Here is a 20035-nt window from a genome sequence, read left to right as displayed (position 1 = left end):
GTATACCACGTAAAAAATTAAGGAAATGACTAGAATATTTATAGACGATTTCTGAAGATTTAGTATTTAAATGTGTAATTCTAGAGGTACTAGTGTATGTCCCATTTACGTTTTCTGTATACAACAAAAACAATTCTTTATAATATAGTCTCTACCACGTCATACGCTTTGGTCTTGTCCAAAAGGTCAGCGGTCGCAGTGCATTGTGGGAGCTGTAGTCCTAACAATAAAAGAGTTGATCGTAGCCTGCCGAGAAAATCTGTATCTTCTCAATTGCCACTCACAATCAGTCTGGGTTTCTCACAGCGCAACCTTTCAAGCCTGAAGGTAAACTATTCCTGAAATTTCTGGATATGCTTTGCGAGCCGAAACACTACAAATACCATGGGAGGCGTGTCTCTCCGGTACTACGGACACGTTGAGTAAGTGTGGGTACGTAGCATGCCCTCTGCTTAAGGGCTTTCATGTTCTCTGGGAAATAATATTGTATTTAGGAAAACAGAAATATCCGTTGCAGACTGGAAAATGGTATGTCGTTTTATTTCTTTAAAAAAAAACAACGTATCTGCATGCAGTCAATTTATTTAAACAGAGTGCCCACCCTTGATTTTGTGTTTCTAGTACAGCTGACGTATATATTACTGCTGTTCCGTGTTCAAAACAGTGCAGTTTGCTGCTGCCCCCGGTTTCAACGGACTGCCAGGTTGAAGCGTTTCTGTAGCTTCATATCTGAAGCTCAGCTGCTTCTCGATTTCACCCTTAATAGTATCAGCTATTTGGAAATTGTGCTTTGATAGTAGCTGCAGATAATCTTGGAGCACTGAGTAGGCAGTAACACAAGACCCCAGTTAATTTGCTTTCCGGTATGATTTGTGTCTGCACTAATGATATTTGTAAATTGTATTTCGAGGACTACTATGGCGGACGATATTTTAGATGGTCTGTCCTTGCTACGATGTGATAATAATTCATTTTAAATAATGAGCAGACTATAACTTACAAGATCTATTTCAGCCATGTTCAATATTTACAATCCCACATTATTCTGGTAAAACCATAACCGTCTGGCTTTAAACCTACAGCGACCGAAAGCCGTCTCCTCCGTTTTGAATGTTTTCACGGTCATTCCAGGTCGTTTCGGACCCCTGCGATGTCAACAGCATTATTTTTCGAGTCAGAGGAGGTCTGGACCTGAGCTGTCGGCTGGACAGTACCGAGGGTATGCATTAAATTGATGGAAAATATCGACGAGACGCTTGTGTTGGCTATTTTATTAAATGAAGTTTCCGCACAGAAATAATCCGATTTTGACCAAGCAGCCTACTGCGTCCTCCTCCTCCTTGTATCCAAGGATTTATAACTCAAATGTAAATTCACATCTTACCCTGAAGGTCCCTGGTCACAGTGCAACAGTGGTGTACTTGCCGTGAACAAGCCTCCGCGCTTGACGGGGGCTTTATAAAAGGGAGGTTATTTAAGGTGTCAAGCTTTTCCAGAGAAACAACATCTTACATACAGTACACGAGTCGCAAAGAAGTATCCTGTAATACAAGCACAATAGTTGCTTTTAAAGATGGAAGTGGCCTTTAATTATTTAGCTGGATGCAGTAAAGATCAAATCAATAATTAAAGAACCTGGTGAAGCGCAGCCCTTCAGTCCAGAGGACTCCCAGAACACAAGCGTCAGTCCCGGAGCCTCATCTTCTTCCGCGACTCGTAAGAGACGGGCTAAGTGCGGTGAATTGCCTCGATTTTTTTTTAAAAAAAAAACAGAAGCCGTGCACCGAAAGGGGATTGCAGTAAGACATCCGTGGCACCTGTAGGGGAGCTATCCGAGAGGGCAGAGACTGCCGCTCTGTCGTGAGACTCGAAAGCTCGCCAGCGCAGCTTTTGGAAGAGGCCTCAGGAATGATCTGCTGCAAAGTGGTTCCTGTCCAAAGCAGGGTTTTTATACACCTGCTCATGGATATTGCCGTTTTGCATTCAATACTATGCATTGCCTTTCTGTTGTGGTGTGCTGTAGTTATCGTGTGATACAGGTGTAGTTAAGTAAAGAGGACTCATTGGGCCAGTGGTTTCTGCAGCGATCAGAGCACATGACTCCCCCTCTGGGTGGTACACTGGTCCCTTGCAGGGATAAACCACCCAGCAGCGCGGGTCCCCACTCATACAGCAGGGTGAGCTGGAGCCACCGGGGTATAGAACCTCACTCCAGGGACAAGGGCAGCGCCTGCGGTGAACTGAACCCCCAGACTGTCTCGCACACGGCTCACCCCCTGAACCGCACTGCCCCCGCCTGTACGAGCTGGAAGTGTAGTCAAAGCCTGGCGAGGCCTGCGGCAGAGCGCCTTGCAGGACTTCAGAATGCGGATGCGTGGAAAGAAATGCAAGTGAAATGAAAAAAAAAATGAATAATGAATGAAACTGTCCTCCCAGGTTTTCCTTTCATTGCTTTTCCATCCCACCCATTGCACGGCCGGCCCCTGTGTCGTTTTCAGAGTCCCAGGTGAGGGAGGCCCTGGCCAGAGCCTTTGAGCGCCTGCGTGCCGAGCTGACCTCCCCGTCCCTGGTCTTGGGGGTCTGTAACAGCTCCGTTTACATCTGGCCCAACAGCAAGCTCCGCATGACGCCGGCTGAGGTGACTGCGGACACGGCCTGCGGGGACCTCCAGCAGCTTGTCCAGTGGGTGCCACCGTCTTCTCTTCAAACTGTTGCACGAAAACACCGTCGGCGTGTTTCAATACAGATTGGCCCGTTTTTACTTCCTGTTGCAGTTGAACTTGGTGGAATACTGCTAGGTGGAAATTGTGCCTCTGGGGGGAAAAAAGAAGTTCCCTTCTGAAATGTGCTGAAATGCACAGGACGTCCGTTTAAAACGTGACGCGAGAAATCGTATGGTACAGGAACAAAAATATTTCTCCCATCATCGGATTGATTTGTTAATGACGTTTGAGTGGGCAGCTGCGTCGGCGTGCGCAGGCTGCCAAGGAACAGGTGAAGGTTTTTTCCCACGATGAAAAGAAAAGAGACAACGTTTCGGCTGTGGAGCATGAAATGAACCTTCACCTGTCTGTTTGTTCATGTTTAATCGCTGTGAAACAGGCTGAAATGGACTGTTAAAGGTTTTTGATTCATGTACGCTTATAGCCAGTTTTCTAGGATTTGGGGTCATTTTTCAGTTCATCTAAAGTGTATTTAATCATATTTTTAAAGCTGCTTTTTGTTTTAAAAATTTTTACGGCGATTTCCTTCTAGGGCCAATGACAGCGATGCTGCCAAGAGACCAGGGAAAAAGAAAGACAAGAGAAACTCAGCTGCTGTAAGTTTCAATTCTTCCTTCTGTGCTGGGGGAAACAGTATTGCCACTACGGATACTGAGAATTGCATTCGGTTCCTGTCGTTTGCTGTAAGCAAAGCTCACTTTCCTGTTGCCTTCAAGAGCCGGAAACGTTTTACGCGCTCTTTGGTGCTGCCCTCCGCAGAGCGTCGTGAAGGTGCAGCTGCTGGCGGAGGCGACCGGGCCGGCCCGCTCTGCGGCGCCGCTGCTCCTGAGGGCCGGCAGGAAGCACCACTGGCTCCACGCCACGCTGCCTGTGGACGCCGCGGTGTCCGCGCACCCGCAGGAGACGGTTGGAGGGTACGTTACCCAGCACCTGTCTTCTCGTGCCCCGAAATCTCAACGCGGGAAAGAGCGACGGTTTTTGTGAAGCGTCTTTTTTGTGTAGCTCAAGTACAGTAGGTCGGCGAAGGGACAGCCAGCAACGTGCTGCCCAGAGTGATCACAACAATTAAAAGGCCAAACTGCGATGGCAAGCGTTCTGAACTGATATTAATTGTTTTAATTATCCATTTAGGTAATTAGAGTTCCTAAGAGCCCCCCCTGACCCCCCCCCCCTGTGAAAGCTTTCAGAACAGCCACACGCCTGCGCCGTTTCGCTCATGGGACTTCTTGTGCTGTTGTGCAGTGTGGCAGGCCGCCTGGTGGGGGCGCTGTGCTCCCAGCTGTCGGACATGGAGAAGTCGGCTCTGCAGTACGTGAAGGGGACGTCCCTGCGGGTCCCCCAGCCCTTCCACTTCCTGCTGCCGGAGCCTGCGGGGCTCGTCACGGTTGTGTATCCGGCAGGGGTACCTGACAGCCGACTGGACACGGTTCGGCAGGCAAGTCCCGTCCGATTCCCGCGGAGATGGAGCCGCGGAGAAAGACATTGTCACCCCTGTTAAAATAAGGAGCCTTATTTTATACGCTTTACAGTAAGAAAGCAATGCACACTACGAGACGAGACAGCAGAATTACATCACAACAGTAAGGGAATAGAGTGGGAAAGCACAGGGGCAGATACAGAACCAGATAGGTAAGAAAAAAGGTATTGAGTCTTGATTTGAAGGGAAGGTGACTGATTTCCCTGGGGAGAGAGTTTCAGAGCTCTGGGGCGCAGCAGGGCAAGGCCCTGTCACCCACAGAGTGTAGACGGGCCTGAGGGACAGACAGGGGACCAGAATTAGATGAACGAAGGTTGCACGGTGGGCAGTAAGATGATACGTCCTAAAAATGTTCAGCCATCAGTTTTGACTTTTTTTTAGGGTTATTAAAGGGACAACAGATTTACTACAAAGAAGTTATAAGGAAGAATAAAACAGATCGTTGAACTTTTCAGTTGAAAAGTTCTTTTTTTTTTTTGGTGGTGTGGTTTGGCCAATATGTGTCGTGAGTTGGGGCCGTGCAGAATAGTGGTTCGAGGTTGAGATCTTCGAGGTGGGTGAGGAACGGACCCTCGGGGTCGCTGCTGTTGTACCCTTCAGCAAGTTACTCATCTCTCGGGACCGCCCAGCAGTGCCAGTGCTAATCCTGATGATGACGAATCAAGGATGATCTTTGGCCTGGAGAGCCACTAGGCAGGAGTGTGGTCTTCACCTACCTTTTTCTTTGTTGTGTTGCTCGAACAGGAGTTGCACGCCAAGTTTCAGCTCCCACTGGACAGACCCTACCTGAGAAGGGCCAATGCCTATCACTTTCCCGACGAGCCTTACAAAGACGGCTACCTCAGGAATCCCCATTTATCCCTGCCTCCGCCCAGCCTGGAAGACAGTAAGGTCTGTGGTGTAACGTGCAGAGGGCTGTGCAAATGTGTGCACAATTATAGGAGCTGAAAATCACTTCTTGGCTTTTGGAGTTCCTGTTTCTGTAAATACTTAGTTGATTAAAGGATCAGTGTGTTTTGATCCACTTTTAATTAGAACTTTCATCTGCACTTTCCTCTTTCCGCGCTTCTTGAGAACGCTTCTTGGCCCTCATTGTCAAGCAGGATATCGCGGAGGCCATCGTTGTTCCGCACTGGCACATTTAGTAAACAATAAATTAGCTGTTGTAAGGCAGGTTGTAAAACGAAGTAGATACATAGTGAATGAATGAATGAAATTTGAGTAACATCTTTCTCAGTGGTGTACTGCAGGGGACCATTTAAGGTCCACTGCTCTTCTTGATCTTTGGGATATAAAATCCAACTGGGTATAGGGAAGCATGCCTTTCCACACGGAGATCTATCTGGGTGTCTGGAACAGGTTTCCCAGAACATTTCCCAGAGATGCTAAAGGAGAATGATGCTTCCACATGGCCCCTCTTTTGTAGCCATTCTTAAGTTCTGATGGGTGATCCCAAGCTACACACAAGAAAAGCATTACAGAAGGTCGAAAGCATTTTCATTAGAATTCTAGAAGTCTAGGTCAACACTGTACTTTAAGTAATGAATGAAACTAAATATCTGTGCACCGTGGGTGATTCTTTACTGTAAAAGCAAGAAGGATCAGATTTAACATGCTTACTAACACTGAGCTGATGCTACAGCTGTTGAATATACCTGACTGATTCTTTAACAGTCACTGTTTACAGTAGATGTGCCTATAAAAGGTCATTGGTGTTTTTATATTAGTTATTATTATTATTGTTATTATTATTAATAAATATTTTACACATTTGAGCTCTTAGGTTGCCACACTAAATTTAAAGAGTGTTTCCACTCTGCAACACACACTGACTGAGCCCATCGTGTCTCCTCCTCCTCTGCGGGCAGCTCTATCTGGTCCAGGGGGTGTACAGCTATCACCACTACATGCAGGACCGCGTGGACGACAGTGGCTGGGGCTGTGCGTACCGCTCCCTGCAGACCATCTGCTCCTGGTTTCAGCAGCAGGCCTACACGGACAAGGGCGTGCCCACCCACAGAGAGATCCAGCAGGTATGAGGTCGGCGCAGGCCAGCAGAGCACAGCGGCGAGAACCGGGGGCCCTGTATTCTGGGCGCGGATGATCTCGTCAGTGTGTGAGTGTAGTGGATGCACTGCACTTTCACAGTAGTGCTGTAACCTGCCCAGCACTTCCAGTTAAAAACACTTTTAGTGTGTGTGCCCGGCGCAAAGTTTTAAAACCGCAAATTTATCATGATAAAAGAGCTCTAAAGGGGAAGTGGTTTTACTTTATATCATCAGAACACGATAGCACATGGATGCCAAAGCCATCGAAGGACTGGCTTCGCTTAAGGAATCATTTTGAAGTTGCAGTTGTTTGTAGGAGAGGGCTATCCTGAAGAGGTGGTTGACATAGCTCTTTAGAGTTGTGTGTCGTTATGTTCCTTATGCAAGTTTTTAGAGTGAAATAAAATATGTAGCAGTGAGTGCTTTTTTTATCAGATTTCCTAAGCTTTTCGCTTAAGTGAATTCAGCCTTAGTTTGAGCCAAATGAAATTAAGCTATACAGCCTTGACATCTTTCTGTATGTGTATCGAGATCATTTTACTGTATTCCGTAGTGCACAGTAGCAGTATAGTCTTACCAAAATTTGTAAAACAGCAGGCAAATATTAAAATCTTGGAGCGTTTAGATTAAATGGTTTAGAGCAAAAGTTGTAAATAACAGAGTAGAGTTTGCGATTTTGTTGGAAAATAATTACATATCAGTGATTTAAAGTCCACCTCTTGTTTCAGGATAGCTGTCTGAAGTCTTGGTATACACTACACAGACACAGCCTGCACTACAAAACTGAAATAATGTCAACTTGTCTCATGCAGGCTCTGGTAGACGTTGGGGACAAACCTGCTGCCTTTGTTGGGTCGCGGCAGTGGATCGGGTCCATTGAAGTCCAAGCCGTATTATCTCACCTGCTGGGGATCAGCTCTAAAATACTCTTTGTGAGGTACAGTGTGTCTTCGTGCAGAGCATGTCGTGTGAAAACACGTGATCGCTTGTCTAAAGAGGGAAATGTGTTAAATTTTTAGATTAGATTCAGGATTACATTTTCCGAGATGGAACACCTTGGATCTAGTTTATTTTGTTTCCACAATAGGAACGTTAAAGGATGGAATAGAATCTTTTAGAAAAATAAAATCTCAGTATGTAGGTTTCCTGTATTTTGTCGTTGTTGTCCCAGCTGTAACACGTAAAGCTCCTTTATTCCCCGCTGATGTACATGAATCTAATTCGAAATTGTTTCCCCAAAGCCAAGGGTCTGAATTGGCATCAAAAGGAAGAGAACTGGCAAATCACTTCAGTACGGAAGGGGCGCCTGTCATGATTGGTAAGTCAAATTGCTAAGAAAGCCAGTAATTAGAAAAAAACCCACCATTGATCCACTGAAAACAAGATTTTCGTTTTGGTGATTTTTTCTATGTGTTCTTTTTCCTGGAGCTTTCATTTGTTCTTAGATGTGAATTTAATTGAAAAGGTTGCTGCTATGTATATTTACCTTTTTTTTATTTTAAGTATTGGTCTTGTCATTTATACCATTCTTAAAATGATCCCACGCTTTAAGAAATGTAAACCAAATGGACTGTATTTTCTCATCATGAGAGACCGCACATCCAGTGCTATTAATTAAGATTTCCATACTTCCTTACAAGAACGTATACAGCGTGGATATTTATTCGTGTTACGTGCAATTCAGCATCTTACAAGATCGCTAATTCACCCGGAGGTGACTGAGTGAGGAGCAGCGAGGGCGGTCTCAGCCTGTGTATTCCTGCTCAGAGGTGACTGGCCAGCTGCTCCACTCCAGGGTCTTGCATTTAGAGTCAGTGTGTGTGTGTGAACAGACATGTGCCCCCCAGGTCTGTGAGGGTCTTGTCTCCCCCGTCGCCCAAAGATACGCACTGTAGTTTGACTGATTATTTAAAGTCACAGGGTGTCCTGCCATAATCCCAGGAACTCTTACAGGTCCCCTACATCTGTCCTTCACCTGGAGCTCAGCAGCAGTTGTTTGAGTCATTGATCGATTTAAATAATTAAATGTTTCAGTGGAGTGTGCACTTGTCTTGAAGGGCTGAAGAATATTCTGATTTTCATTCTAAGTGAACTGTAAGTTACAGAACTGAACTCGCCCAGCGCCTGTTGAACGGATCGTGGTTAGACTGTTGAAGAAATTCAGAAAGCATCCTGTTTGTTTCTGTGCCAGGTGGAGGGGTGCTGGCGCACACCATTCTGGGAGTGGCGTGGAGTGAGACCACAGGACAGATCAAATTCCTCATACTGGATCCACACTACACTGGGGCCGAAGACCTCCAGGTTATTACTGAGAAGGTAGGGGAATGACTCTTGACCATACTGTAGATCAATTTCAACTAGTGCTGCCATTCCAGAGCCAGGAAACCCCTTCCTCATGAACTGCAAGGCAAGACCTGAACCACATCATTTCTAAATACATCCCATTCTCCCTGATTCATGGAAGGCGGAAGCAACATTGTGCATGCGATACAGGAATTAAATAGCATGTTGAAAAATGTGCAGTGAATTTGTCAAACTACATCACAGAACAGCAGGAATACTTGATTCCCACAACCGACTCTGTTTTTCAAAATATCACTAAAATATTCAAACGACGGCTATTTCTGTCCTTGTGAGGCATCCTGCTAGGGTCACGGTGGATGAATGCAGGTTATCCTGTAATTGTGGCACTATGTAAGGAACACAAGGGCACGACCAGCGCTGCATTCAGTCTTTTCAATCCAGGACCAAGAGCATCAATTACAAATCTCACTCTCTCAAGTTGCACTCTCTCAGTGGCAGCTGTACCTATGGATAAACAGGGCTAGAGTAGCCGATGTCACATTTATTCGCCTTGAACGAAACGTTTCCTTTTGAGTGTTCGCTTTCATGAGATTAAGTTTTAAACCTGTTTTGTGATTTCAGGGCTGGTGTGGATGGAAAGGACCTGACTTTTGGGATCAGAATGCGTACTACAATCTCTGCATGCCTCAGAGGCCAAAGGCTATATAGTGTGGTGCCCACTAACTCAGGTGTTGTCAATGTACCTGCAGAATACATTTTTTTAATAACATCAGAATTTACTCTGGAGTCTAACATAAAACATTGAATAAAAAAAGTGTAAAATTTTATTTTAAGTAGCAGCATCATTTACTCATCAGACCTCAGTGTTGTAGAATTTCCTTAACCTTTTTAACAAACACTTAACAGCAATAGATCTGACTCAAATCATCTCTAAAAGTGTTTAAGTTAGCAACTTTTCAGATTTCATTTCAGGAGAGAAAATGACATTACACAGGTTTGTCTTTAAAAATGCTTCAGGAAGGGAATAATACACACGCAAAAAAAAACCAGCTCAAGCCCATACAATGGGCCAGTAAACAAAAATAATCACAAAGAATTGTGACTAATTCCAATGTTGCTAATTTAAAGAATACATCTTGAATTTCCTGTTAAACGATTGCTCTCATTTTAAATTATGCACAACACCTCATTCCAAAACAAAACTGTACGTCTTCTTCATGGAAGAAAGAAAACCCTGTTGTTCCAGGATGGAGTCTGAGTCACGTTGATATGCTGCACAGATGTTTAACCCAGGGGTGCGTCAGACAGAAACAGGCACAGTAAAGTGACTTTGATTATTTCGGTTGCTCCAGGCTGAAACTGGGTTGAAAAGCGTGCAGACTTCAGGCAGGAGGACAGCTGGGTCTCTGCGACTGTTCACATTTAAGTCATAGAGGAGCAAAGCGCCCTGCCCCTGATGATACGAGTCTCCAACCCCCTTAACCTCGAACGCGCCCCGCGGGACACCTGCTGTACAGTTTGTACAGAGGCGGTGTGAGGTCTCCTCCGGTTTGAAGACAGACTTTGTCTTCAAAGGTGAAAGCTCTTGGGCTGGAAACGGGGCCAGCTGACTCGCTGCGGGCAGTGGGGGCCAGATGTCTCACCAGTCCCTGGCCCTCTTCCTCTCGCCCTGCCCGCTGTCCGCGCCGCCTCGTTTCTGCCCCGCCCTGTGGAGCTCCAGGGCAGCGGTGCGGCCCGGCGCGCTCGGGTTCAAGCTCCGGTTGCTCCTGGCAGCCGCCAGGAACCTGGCACAGTCGCTGCCGCCGCTGGCCCACGCCAGCCCCTCTGCTGTCAGCCCGCCGCTGGTGCACAAACTGGCGGGGGGAGAGACGGAAACTCGGTTATGCGTGCAAGACGCAGACACACCCTTCTCCCAGTGCAGAGTAAGGTGGAGAAACTGCGTGAAAGTCACCTCACACACAGACCATTCACAATCTGGATTATTTGCGCATGGAGCCCACTGTCCCTCTCCCTGCTTACTGAACACCACTGTGGCTGAGCTCCTGCCAGCGAGAAGCCCCCCGTATCCCACCACTGCTGCACAAAACCTAGGAGCTGTGCAGGAACCAGGACAGCCTTCCAACAGGTTTCTGCTCCTGGTTCTCGGCAGAAGTAGCCGGGAAAACGCTCAAGTTGCCTGCCCTCTCCCGCAGCGCTGGGGAAGCGATACTCACTCGAGCCGAGCGTCGCTGGCGACCAGGAGGCTGACACACTCCAGGCTGCCCGCCCTGGCGGCCTTGTGGAGCGGAGTCTCCCCGGAGCAGTCCTAAAAACAGAGCCGGGAACACACGTCAGGAACGAAGCTCAAGCAAAGCCATTGGGCGTGGTCGCGCCTTTTAAGGAGAATCTGGACCAGCGAGCGGTCCGGCCCTTTCTATGTTGCGTTCCTGTTCTTGCGCAGGGGAAAGCAACAATTGCAAGCACTTCGCCTCGAAATAATACGCGGCCCCCCGGGTCTCTCGCAAACGCTCTGCGACTGTGGTACGAAACCAGACCCCCCTCGTCATGGAGGGCGCCTGGCGAGTTTCGGGTTCGGTCGCTGACCCGAACTTGGCTGCAGCGGGACAACAACGGGAAGACGGGGTTGAAAGAGCATCATCACCTGCTGGTTCGGGTCCCCTCCGGTCTGCAGCAGCCAGAGCAAACAGAAGGCATCCCCTCCAGACGCGGCCAGGTGGAGAGGGGACTGGCCGCACGGGTCGCCGGCGCAGTTCACCGCAGAGCCCGCCTGCACCAGGCCAGCCCGGCAGTCCAGCTGTGCCGGCAGAGGGGAGCACACACACAAGCACACAGCGGGCGTTACTGCAGGAAAGGGCGCTCTTCGAAGACCGGCGCTCGGCAGCGATCAAGGTGGGGAAGAGCACGCTGTCCAGCTGTCTTGCTAATGAATTTAGCAAGAGGCTAAATTCATTAATTTCACATTCCACTCTTTTAAAAAAAAAGAACTGCATGTATGGACACGCTTCGGTCACAGTTAAATCGCGTCTTTTGACCCGGTTTACCCCCTCTACGATTATTTTGTTTCCCCTGCCTTTTAAAACGTTCCGCAGTGAAGTTATTTTTCCAGGCCAGTAAAGACGCCGGGCGTGGATAACTGCAGCGGCAGACACGCTTTAACGGTACGCTTTGCTACAAGGAACTCGCGGCGCTAGAACCGAAGACAATAGGAAGCAAAACACGGCATCAAAAAAACCTCGGATTATATCGGCCACCACAGAGCCCGGCGAACAAAGTTAAGAACGGGGACGACGTTCACCCGCGGTGAGGGCTGACCTGCGAGTCCGGGTCCAGCAGAAGCATAGCTGCGCAGCGCGGCGAGAGCGAAATGGCCGGAGAGCGGTGCGAGCTGTTCCGCTTTCTCCCCCTATAAACCTCCCCGGCCGGCTCGCCAGCGCACGTACACAAACAAACGCACATGGGGGACCCGCTTGGGGGGGCGGGGAGGCTGCAGCAGGACGCGTGCGCGGCACGCTCTCAGCCCCGCCCAGCCGCGGGCCGGAGCAGGGCGCTGTGCGCTCAGACACGTACACACACACACGGCCCTGCTGGGGGGGGCCGTGCTGGGCTCCTGCCAGAACAGGGAGATGTTTATCGTTCATCTTGGAACCCTCCCCCACCCAACGCATCCTCCAATTAAAAAATAATCCGCTGGAGAAGTGGAAATTGGAGAAGAAATTCCGCTTGGGGCTGCAAACTGGTGGGGTTGGAGGGGGATCGCTTTGAGTGGCGTGTCCAGAAAAGCGCTATATGTAAGTGCGAGCAATTACAATTATAATGCAGCGCCACGCAGGGCGGGCTGGGAACAGGGACTACGGGACTGTGCATGTAATATAGTCGGGTGGAGAGTGGGAGACAGCCTCTTCCCTTCGTGTGTGTGTGTGTTAGTGAAGGTGCAGCGCTGTAACCCCTGTTCCTGTGTGTGTGTAATAATAATAATAATAATAATAATAATAATAATAATAATAATAATAATAAACTATTTTATATAGCAAAGGAACAAGTAATAGGTTTATTCCATGCTGAAAAAAAGAAGAAAGAGAACACAACGTTTCGGCCGTGGAGCCTTCTTCAGGTGTCGCTATATTTTATATAGCGCCTTTAAAGGTGGCTTCTCAAAGCGCTTTACAGGATGACAATAACAATAAATAAGAGGACTACAACAATAAATAAGAAAATTTCACAAGACAGCACACAATTATAATTACAACAATACAACAATAACAATAGAGGAGACCGTGGAAGATGGTATTAAGAAGAGCAGAGGGGTGAAGAATGGAACCAGTTAAGTAAAGGCTTTTCTGAAGAAGAAGGTTTTGAGTCTGGATTTGAAGGAGTTTAGTGAAGGTGACTCTCTAATATCCTTGGGCTAAGAGTTCCAGAGCTTGTGTACCTTTCCCCGGTTCGAGTTAATAAATGTGTTGTTCAGCCCCATCATTCCCCGAGTCCCACGCCTGCTCCATTCCGAACCGAAGCCCGCGGTCGTTACAATAATTATTAACAGCAACGCTCTTAGTCTGCAGTCTTCTCTTTCCTAGAGCATCCAAGATGGAAAAAGGATCAAATCCCTCCAATGATTAACGTAAAAGAACAAAGTTACGGTTCAACACGTTGTTGTGGCGCATTTTCTAGACGTTATCGAGGAAGACCTCAGGAAAGATTTTAGCAAAAGCTGCTAAAATTACAAAACCGAGCCGGCACCGTCATGAGGTCGGCTAACTGCTTAGAAAAGAGGAGAACTGAAGGCAAAAAAAAAAAGGTATCGGTGCTACTAAACCCATCTTTACATAACCGAATGTGTATATTCTGTTATTAGAAGACAAACATTGTTCTATAGAACATATACATACTTTATATAATAGGGAGGACCTGTTTTTCTATTTGAAGTTGAGATTAAAATCACTCCATTTATATTTAAAACACAAAAACGACGAAGAATGGCGTATGATGATATGCAATTCAGAAACAACAAACGCAGGGCAATTAGTGATAATGGTTAACAAGAAGCGCTCTAAAGTGCACCTTAATGCGATATGAGCCAAACAACCTGGCTCATAACATTTAAATAACCTTTCAAATGTGATGACTTCAGAACTGGACTGAAATGAAGCCTGAAATACGCGATTGTAATGACTGCAGTCCTGTGAGCGGTCGTCAGGGAAAACGTCACCTGGCAACATCACAAACGCCGCTCTGAGTCACTGAGAAGTGAATGAACCACGCCGAAGAATGGATTTGCGTGGACTTTCCACCAAAGCCAAACTCTTTTAATGCACGGGAGGTAAGAGCTTTTGAAGATTTAAACACAGGCTGCAGTGGGAATCCTGAAATCTCCTCCGCAGCGCGCACGTCCATTGTGAAAGAGCGCTTTGCTGGACGAAGACGCGCGCCTTGAACCGTGAGCCCTTCTGACTTCACTGTCCACTTCTCTTAAAGGACCTGAAACGGCATGGAGCCAGGCTGTGCCACCGGACCTCTTGCAGAAGGCAGAGCAAAGCAACTCCTCCAGGCGCTGAGAGGCTTGTACAGCGAAGGGCTGGGAGATGTCGTGTCGGCCAAAGAGCCAGGTAACAGAGTCGGTACCGAGCTGTGGCTCAGATCTCAGGCGCTGACCCCTCCCTTCTCCACAAACAGACACCTTCCTGCCGGGTTCGGAGATTTCTAGCCTGCTGCAAGTTTCCCAGCATGTTTACAACCACATATTACGGTATATACGGTGCATCTCTCTCTCAGTATAGCGGTTAAGACTTTGAACTGCGCTGTACACGCACAGGAGACAGAAGCAGAGATGGACATGTACTCGGGTAACTATACGTTTGTTGCATGACTTTAGGACAAAAAAAGTATAAATAAATGAGTTAAAACGTAATGGCAGAAGCTCAAAGATGATTTTGATGTACTGTCTCATAAATACAGTAATGAATACACACAGCAAACACAAGACTGTTTTCGCAGGGTTTTGGGGAGATTCATCATCAGTGCAGGGCAGCTGTGAGACCCTTGTGGTAGTTTTCACCCTACAGTATCTGTCTGGACTCTGCTGCCTGCGCAAAGACAATTTAAAGACAGCCCTTGAATCGCTCAGTGCCCAGTCTCGGGTACTTTCATCCTGAGCAGTGACTGGGAGGGACAGTTGAATACCCAGCACATTCACATACATACAGTATGAATACTGTTCCAGGAATCCCTGAGGTTCATTTCAGAAGGGAGCCTGTTTCTCGATGCACCAGCGGCTGGCCTGTCCAGTTACAGAGTGTCCCTTTGCAGCCCTGAGACCAAGGTTAACCAAGGTTAAGCGCGTATGGAGCATTCCTCTCGGAGCTCCTGAGGCATCCAGGCATTCAAATTTGCCGGTTCAAATCCCGCGGCCGGCAGAGGAATCCTACTCCGTTGGGCCCCTGAGCCAGGCCCTTAACCCCAGCTGCTCCAGGGGCGCCGTACAATGGCTGACCCTGCGCTCTGACCCCAAGCTCCTCTCCCTGTCTGTGTGTCTGTGTCTCCCTGGAGAAAAGCTGGGGTATGCGAAAAGACGAATTCCTAATGCAAGAAATTGTATAGGGCTAATAAAGAAACATTATACATTATACATTATTATTATACATTATATAAAATGCCTCCAAGGCTGAGGGGTATCCCAGTGGATTCCCACCATCAGCAGCACACAACTGGAAACCACAGTTACTGCACAAGGGCCAACGGGGGGGATGGAGGCGGGGCCCTGGAAACAGCTTCCCCCACGAGCGCCGCCGCCCCGCGCCCCGCTGAGAAACGGGCGTCAACCGGGCCGACCGCCCCCCCCCCCCCTCGCCTGAACCCCCTCTCTCGCGTCCTCCCGGCAGGGGGCTGGGCCCGTGTGGCAGAGGAGGCCGAGAAGCTGCTGACGAGGCAGGCCGAGGCCGGGGACGAGCAGGCCCTCTTCCTGCTGGGGCAGCTGTACTTCGAGGAGGTACGTGCCGACCTCCCCTTCCGCCGGCCCCGCCCCTTTCCCCCTGCTGCCCTCAGTCGGCCCCGCCCACCTCCCCAACCCCGCCCCCCGTGTGCCAAAGACCCGCCCCATATCCATCGACCCCGCCCACATTCCCCTCCCCTCTGCCAACCCTGCCCCGCCCACAGAACCCGCCCCTTTGCCTCATCTCTTCACAACAACACCCTAGAATCCCACAACACTGTTCGCTTATTCCTTCACGTGTAACATTCCCAGCGGGAGCAAACGGAGAATATACAGCACATGCGGTGGCTCTGCTCAGCAGCGTACAGGGAAGCCCTTCGGTTGTTCAAGTACTGCTTTTCACTCACTATGCAACATCCGGCGTTTGCAGCTCTGCCCCAAACCGTTCCGGGACCGAGCCTGTAGTTTTAAAGGAAAGATGGATTTATATCGACATTTGGAAAGGAAGGGGTTAAAGAATGTTCACTTTTTGGGAATACTTTTGGGAAAATGGATTATTACTGTTCTTTTAGGTTCATGTAAGGTTGATCAACGCCAACGTATTTTTTAATTTGCCATAGGGGTTGTATGCAGAAGCTCGAGATGCGTTTGAAACACTGAAGGACACGGACTTGAGGGCTCTTTACCAGCTGGCCGTGATGCATTATGATGGACTGGGAATGGAAGCCGACCCAGTAAGTGAGCCTTATGGCTTCATTTCACCTGGTCAGAACTGGGATGGGATGCCTCTGAGGGAAACCTCTGCTGGACCAGCAGGGGGCGCCTCCCTCCTGGAACAGAACGTCTCCTCCGGTGCCACGGGTGACAGGGGCCTCTGCGCTGTGCGGAGGTGCTGTCCTGAGCTGTTATTAAACCGAGTTCCTGGCTGCCTGGTCATCAGTAATCTCATGGCGCTGTTCGTAAGTGTAAGGTCATCAGCCCCAGCATCCGACAAGAAAAGAAAAGAAACACAATGTTTCAGCTGTGGAACCTTGTTCGGGTGGAAAAGAAAAGGTACACCCGAAGAAGGCTCCACGTGTTTCTTTTCTTCTCTTTTCAGCAGGGAATAAACCTTTACTTGTTCCTGTGCTGCCTATGCATGCTGACGCAGCTCCCTAGTTTAGTTTTAATAACAGTAGAGTGTATTCGTCTATAATTACCTGATTCAGCTTCCTCACCCTTCTGTATAAATGGGGACTGCATGAGCAGTTCTCCAGTCCCTGGGTAAGACTGCTGGACTAGTTCTGTCAGTGGCTTCTGAATAACATCTCTCGTGTCCTTGAGTACAACTGGCGAGATACTGTCAGGCCCTGGGGATTTATTCATTTTGAGAGCTTCTGCCTTACCTGAGACACTCCTGCCTCCTCTCTGCCGGTACTCTCCACTTCCTTTGTGAAGACGTCAACAAGACCCCTTAAACAGTTTAGTGCTTACGGCCTTGTGCAAGTTTTTTTTTTAAAAGGCTCGGGGTGCACCGCAGTGAGAAAATGGAAGAAACGGTTCTCGCCCGCCTGTGTTTGTGAATCCGACAGGAGAGAGCTGTGGAGTACATGCTCCGAGTGGCCTCCTCTGACCTGCCCGAAGCTCGGCCGTTGAAATACGCCGCGCTGTACAACGTGGGCAGGGCGTACCTGGAAGGATGCGGTGTCCAGCCCTGCGACGCTGAAGCAGAGAGGTGACGAAAGTTAGCTCTGTCCGTCTCTCTCTGTCCTGCCCCTATGACCCCTGAACAGCCTTACGACTTTCCAACACCACCTGTTACTCAAGTAAGCACCATAACGGTTCCATTAAGGGCGCACTAGTGCTTTGATCTCTCAATTACTACATTTTAACTGATCACCTACTTATTTTTTGTACAGCTAATCCCAGTTTTTAAGACAGGATGAATTAATGACCTTGCCGCACCAGGGCTCTCCAGGACCCCTCGAGTTCCTCTCTTAAAGGAGGTTTATTCTGAGATCCACAATAAAAGGCAAAGGGGGAAAAAATCCAGTTTTGAGGGCTTAAAAAATAAATAAAAAAAAAACAACAACGAGATGGCAGTGGGAAGAAAATCAAAGAGCTCAGGGACTCAGACACCCTGCCTTAAAAGAATACTCATTTCCCACACCTGACTGAGGCTTGACTGGAAATGTCCCGTTTTTCCTTTGCCTGTCCCTCCCAAGACTTTGGCTTCTCGCCGCAGACGACGGAAACCCAAAAGCCAGCGTCCAAGCGCAGACTGCCCTCGGCATGTTTTACAGCCGGCCCGACTCCTTAGATCTGGAAAAGGTGCGTCCGGCGCGTAAAACCCGCCTTTCATTTTCATTTTGATCACCGTTTCGGACCTGCCAGAAGACAAACACTAAAGCCACGTCAGAACACGCTAGATGTTTGTTTTTAAAAAAAAACAAAACAAAACAGGAACTGGCTTCAGCTAACGAGCAAGAAATGAAAGTTTCGTTGCGTTTAAAAACGGCTCATTAGCTTCACAGACGGAGACGGGGGCTCTTGTGTTCCCTGCGCTCCAGGCCTTCTTCTGGCACTCCGAAGCCTGCGGAAACGGCAGTCTGGAGTCCCAGGGGGCGCTGGGGGTCATGTACCTGTACGGACAGGGAATCCGCTCGGACCCCGAGTCGGCCTTCGAGTGCCTGAAGGAAGCGGCCGAGCGAGGGAACGTCTACGCGCAGGGACACCTGGTGGCCTGCTACTACAGGAAGAAGCTCTTCTCCCGGGCCGCCGAGCTCGCCAAGAGGTAGTCTGCACCGTCGCGCAGCACGGCGCTCTCTCGGGAGTTCTGGTTCCGCTGCACCGGCGGAGTTTAATTTCGGGGGAACCCTCAGCTGGCTCCCCGAGCCCCGTATTTGAGGGAACGAATAGCAAATTGAAAATGACCCCCTCCTTTTTATTCGCCTCCGCAGACTTTGAAAAGCGGATGCTAGCGGTTAAATTAATCGCGCCCACCCACCCCCCACCAAACTAAAGTCAGCAGCTTTAATTAGAAACCAAAAGGGTTGGTGAAAGATCAAATTCCATTCCTCCCAAAAACAGAGGCAAAACGCAGAAAGAAAGAGCGGCCATACTGTGCAGTGCTGTGACCATTGCGTTCTTGTGAAATTGAGCCTTATGTAAATAGGGTTTATCCATGATGGAGGGATTCCGGGTCTCAGTAAGTAGGAGGAAATACCCAGCAAGATCAGAGACAGATCGCATAGGGGAGACTGTTAGACGCTGATCGGCTGTTTCAGTTCAGAAGAGCCTCAGCTGACACAAGGAGGACTGGCCGCCGGAGAACAGGGATTCGAGTCACTTTGAGCCCGAGGACAACCAGAATGGGGATTGGGAGATTTAGTCTGGGAGCAGAGCAGAGGAAGGGCAAGGCAGACAGTCAACGGGACACGGGGGTAGAGAGAGAGAGGGGGTCTGGACTGACCTGGGGCCGGTGCAGTCACAAGTGGTCGGCCAGGCCTTCCTCTCCGTACTGGAGCCCAGCTGCTGCTGGGGGGGGGGGAGGGTCATTCTGTATTGCTACAACCCAGACCAGGCTGTGCCATTAGGGGTACCCCACCAAGCAACCACTCAACTCCCCAGAGCATCCCCTGCACGTTTCCAGCCACCTGAATGCAATGAAAGGCAAGGCTGCGAACTCAAGACGGTCAGCTGGAACTGTTACACGTAAGGACACGCTGAGAAATTTAAACAGCAGGTAAACTGGAGCAGATCTGCCCCCCTAAACTACGCGCGGCTCTTAAAACGGGAGCAGGAAAAGAAAGTGTGTTCCGTCTTGGATTCCCGCCCAGGATAGCGGAGTACGACGACATCCCGGCGATATCGCGGCTCACCGACTGCCTGCCGGAGTTCATCGCCAAGGGCATGGCCGTGGCGCTCTTCTGCTACGCCAGGTGCTTGCAGCAGGGCCGGGGGGTGCAGCAGGACGAGGCGCAGGCGGAGCTCTACTTCTCCAAGGTACAGTAGGCGCCGCCCTGCCCCGATCAGGGTGGTGCTCTCGCCGTGTCGCGCTGGAGCGGGCGATGGCGGTACACAGCCCGAGCACGATTATCGTCGTGTCTCTCGGGTGGCGACACTTCCTCACCTACCACCTCTCCCAAGATGACCTGAATAGCTGAAGCGGGTCTCGGGGCCAATTTGCTTTATATGCACCAGGTGAGGAAACTCTGTTTTTTTTTTTGCGAGAGAATCTGACCGATGAATTCTGTTTCCCAGGCTGCTGTGCTGGACTTTGACATTGCTGCCGATTTACAGCTGGATGTCGCCTACGGGAGAATTTAGCCGAAGAATAACTCCTCTGCGGCTGGTTCTGGTGGTGCTTAATCAATGTAGTACTTGACACTCTTATCACCAGGAAACAACATTAAAAACTGGACAATTTAGTAGATTTTGTTTCATGTCTAACTACTGTATGACTTTAGATGTCTGTTTGACATCCAGTAAGAACATAAGAAAGGTTACAAACGAGAGAAGGCTGTGCAGTACTCAACTGTCAGTTGATCCCAGGATGTCCAGACATTTCTAGACAGAA

The 20035-nt window shown here is 49.0% G+C and overlaps 3 protein-coding genes across 6 annotated transcripts; 2 read left to right on the top strand and 1 right to left on the bottom strand.

The window, feature by feature from the left end:
• The first annotated feature begins 438 nt into the window (after positions 1–438).
• On the top strand, positions 439–9379 carry ufsp2 (ufm1-specific peptidase 2). Its single transcript, XM_015345859.2, has 12 exons — positions 439–528; positions 1132–1219; positions 2499–2682; positions 3256–3319; positions 3483–3637; positions 3966–4158; positions 4945–5091; positions 6069–6233; positions 7061–7185; positions 7490–7566; positions 8440–8564; positions 9174–9379. The coding sequence occupies exons 1-12, from the start codon at positions 526–528 to the stop codon at positions 9258–9260; spliced, it is 1413 nt and encodes a 470-aa protein (XP_015201345.1). The 5' UTR covers positions 439–525; the 3' UTR covers positions 9261–9379.
• ankrd37 (ankyrin repeat domain 37) lies at positions 9359–12085 on the bottom strand. The gene is made up of 4 exons (XM_006630104.3): positions 11865–12085; positions 11194–11346; positions 10766–10857; positions 9359–10405 (listed from the first exon to the last, which is right to left on the bottom strand). The coding sequence occupies exons 1-4, from the start codon at positions 12006–12008 to the stop codon at positions 10192–10194; spliced, it is 603 nt and encodes a 200-aa protein (XP_006630167.3). The 5' UTR covers positions 12009–12085; the 3' UTR covers positions 9359–10191.
• Positions 11340–19891, top strand: lrp2bp (LRP2 binding protein). Of its 4 annotated transcripts, none has more exons than XM_015345864.2 (9): positions 11340–11441; positions 14025–14155; positions 15428–15534; positions 16098–16211; positions 17049–17191; positions 17682–17787; positions 18027–18250; positions 19296–19461; positions 19720–19891. In XM_015345864.2, exons 2-9 carry the CDS (start codon positions 14038–14040, stop codon positions 19783–19785), a joined length of 1044 nt encoding a protein of 347 aa, XP_015201350.2. In that variant the 5' UTR covers positions 11340–11441; positions 14025–14037; the 3' UTR covers positions 19786–19891. The 4 variants fall into 4 exon arrangements, with proteins under 4 accessions (XP_015201350.2, XP_015201349.2, XP_006630166.2 ...); XM_015345863.2 differs by lacking the exon at positions 11340–11441 and adding an exon at positions 12246–12340; XM_006630103.3 differs by lacking the exon at positions 11340–11441 and adding an exon at positions 13584–13869.
• The last annotated feature ends 144 nt before the right edge of the window (positions 19892–20035 follow it).

Source organism: Lepisosteus oculatus, chromosome 1 (assembly GCF_040954835.1).
Source record: "Lepisosteus oculatus isolate fLepOcu1 chromosome 1, fLepOcu1.hap2, whole genome shotgun sequence".
In the NCBI taxonomy this organism is placed as follows: domain Eukaryota; kingdom Metazoa; phylum Chordata; class Actinopteri; order Semionotiformes; family Lepisosteidae; genus Lepisosteus; species Lepisosteus oculatus.
The sequence above is the reverse complement of the archived record's forward strand: the minus strand, read 5'-3'. Positions and strand labels throughout refer to the sequence as shown.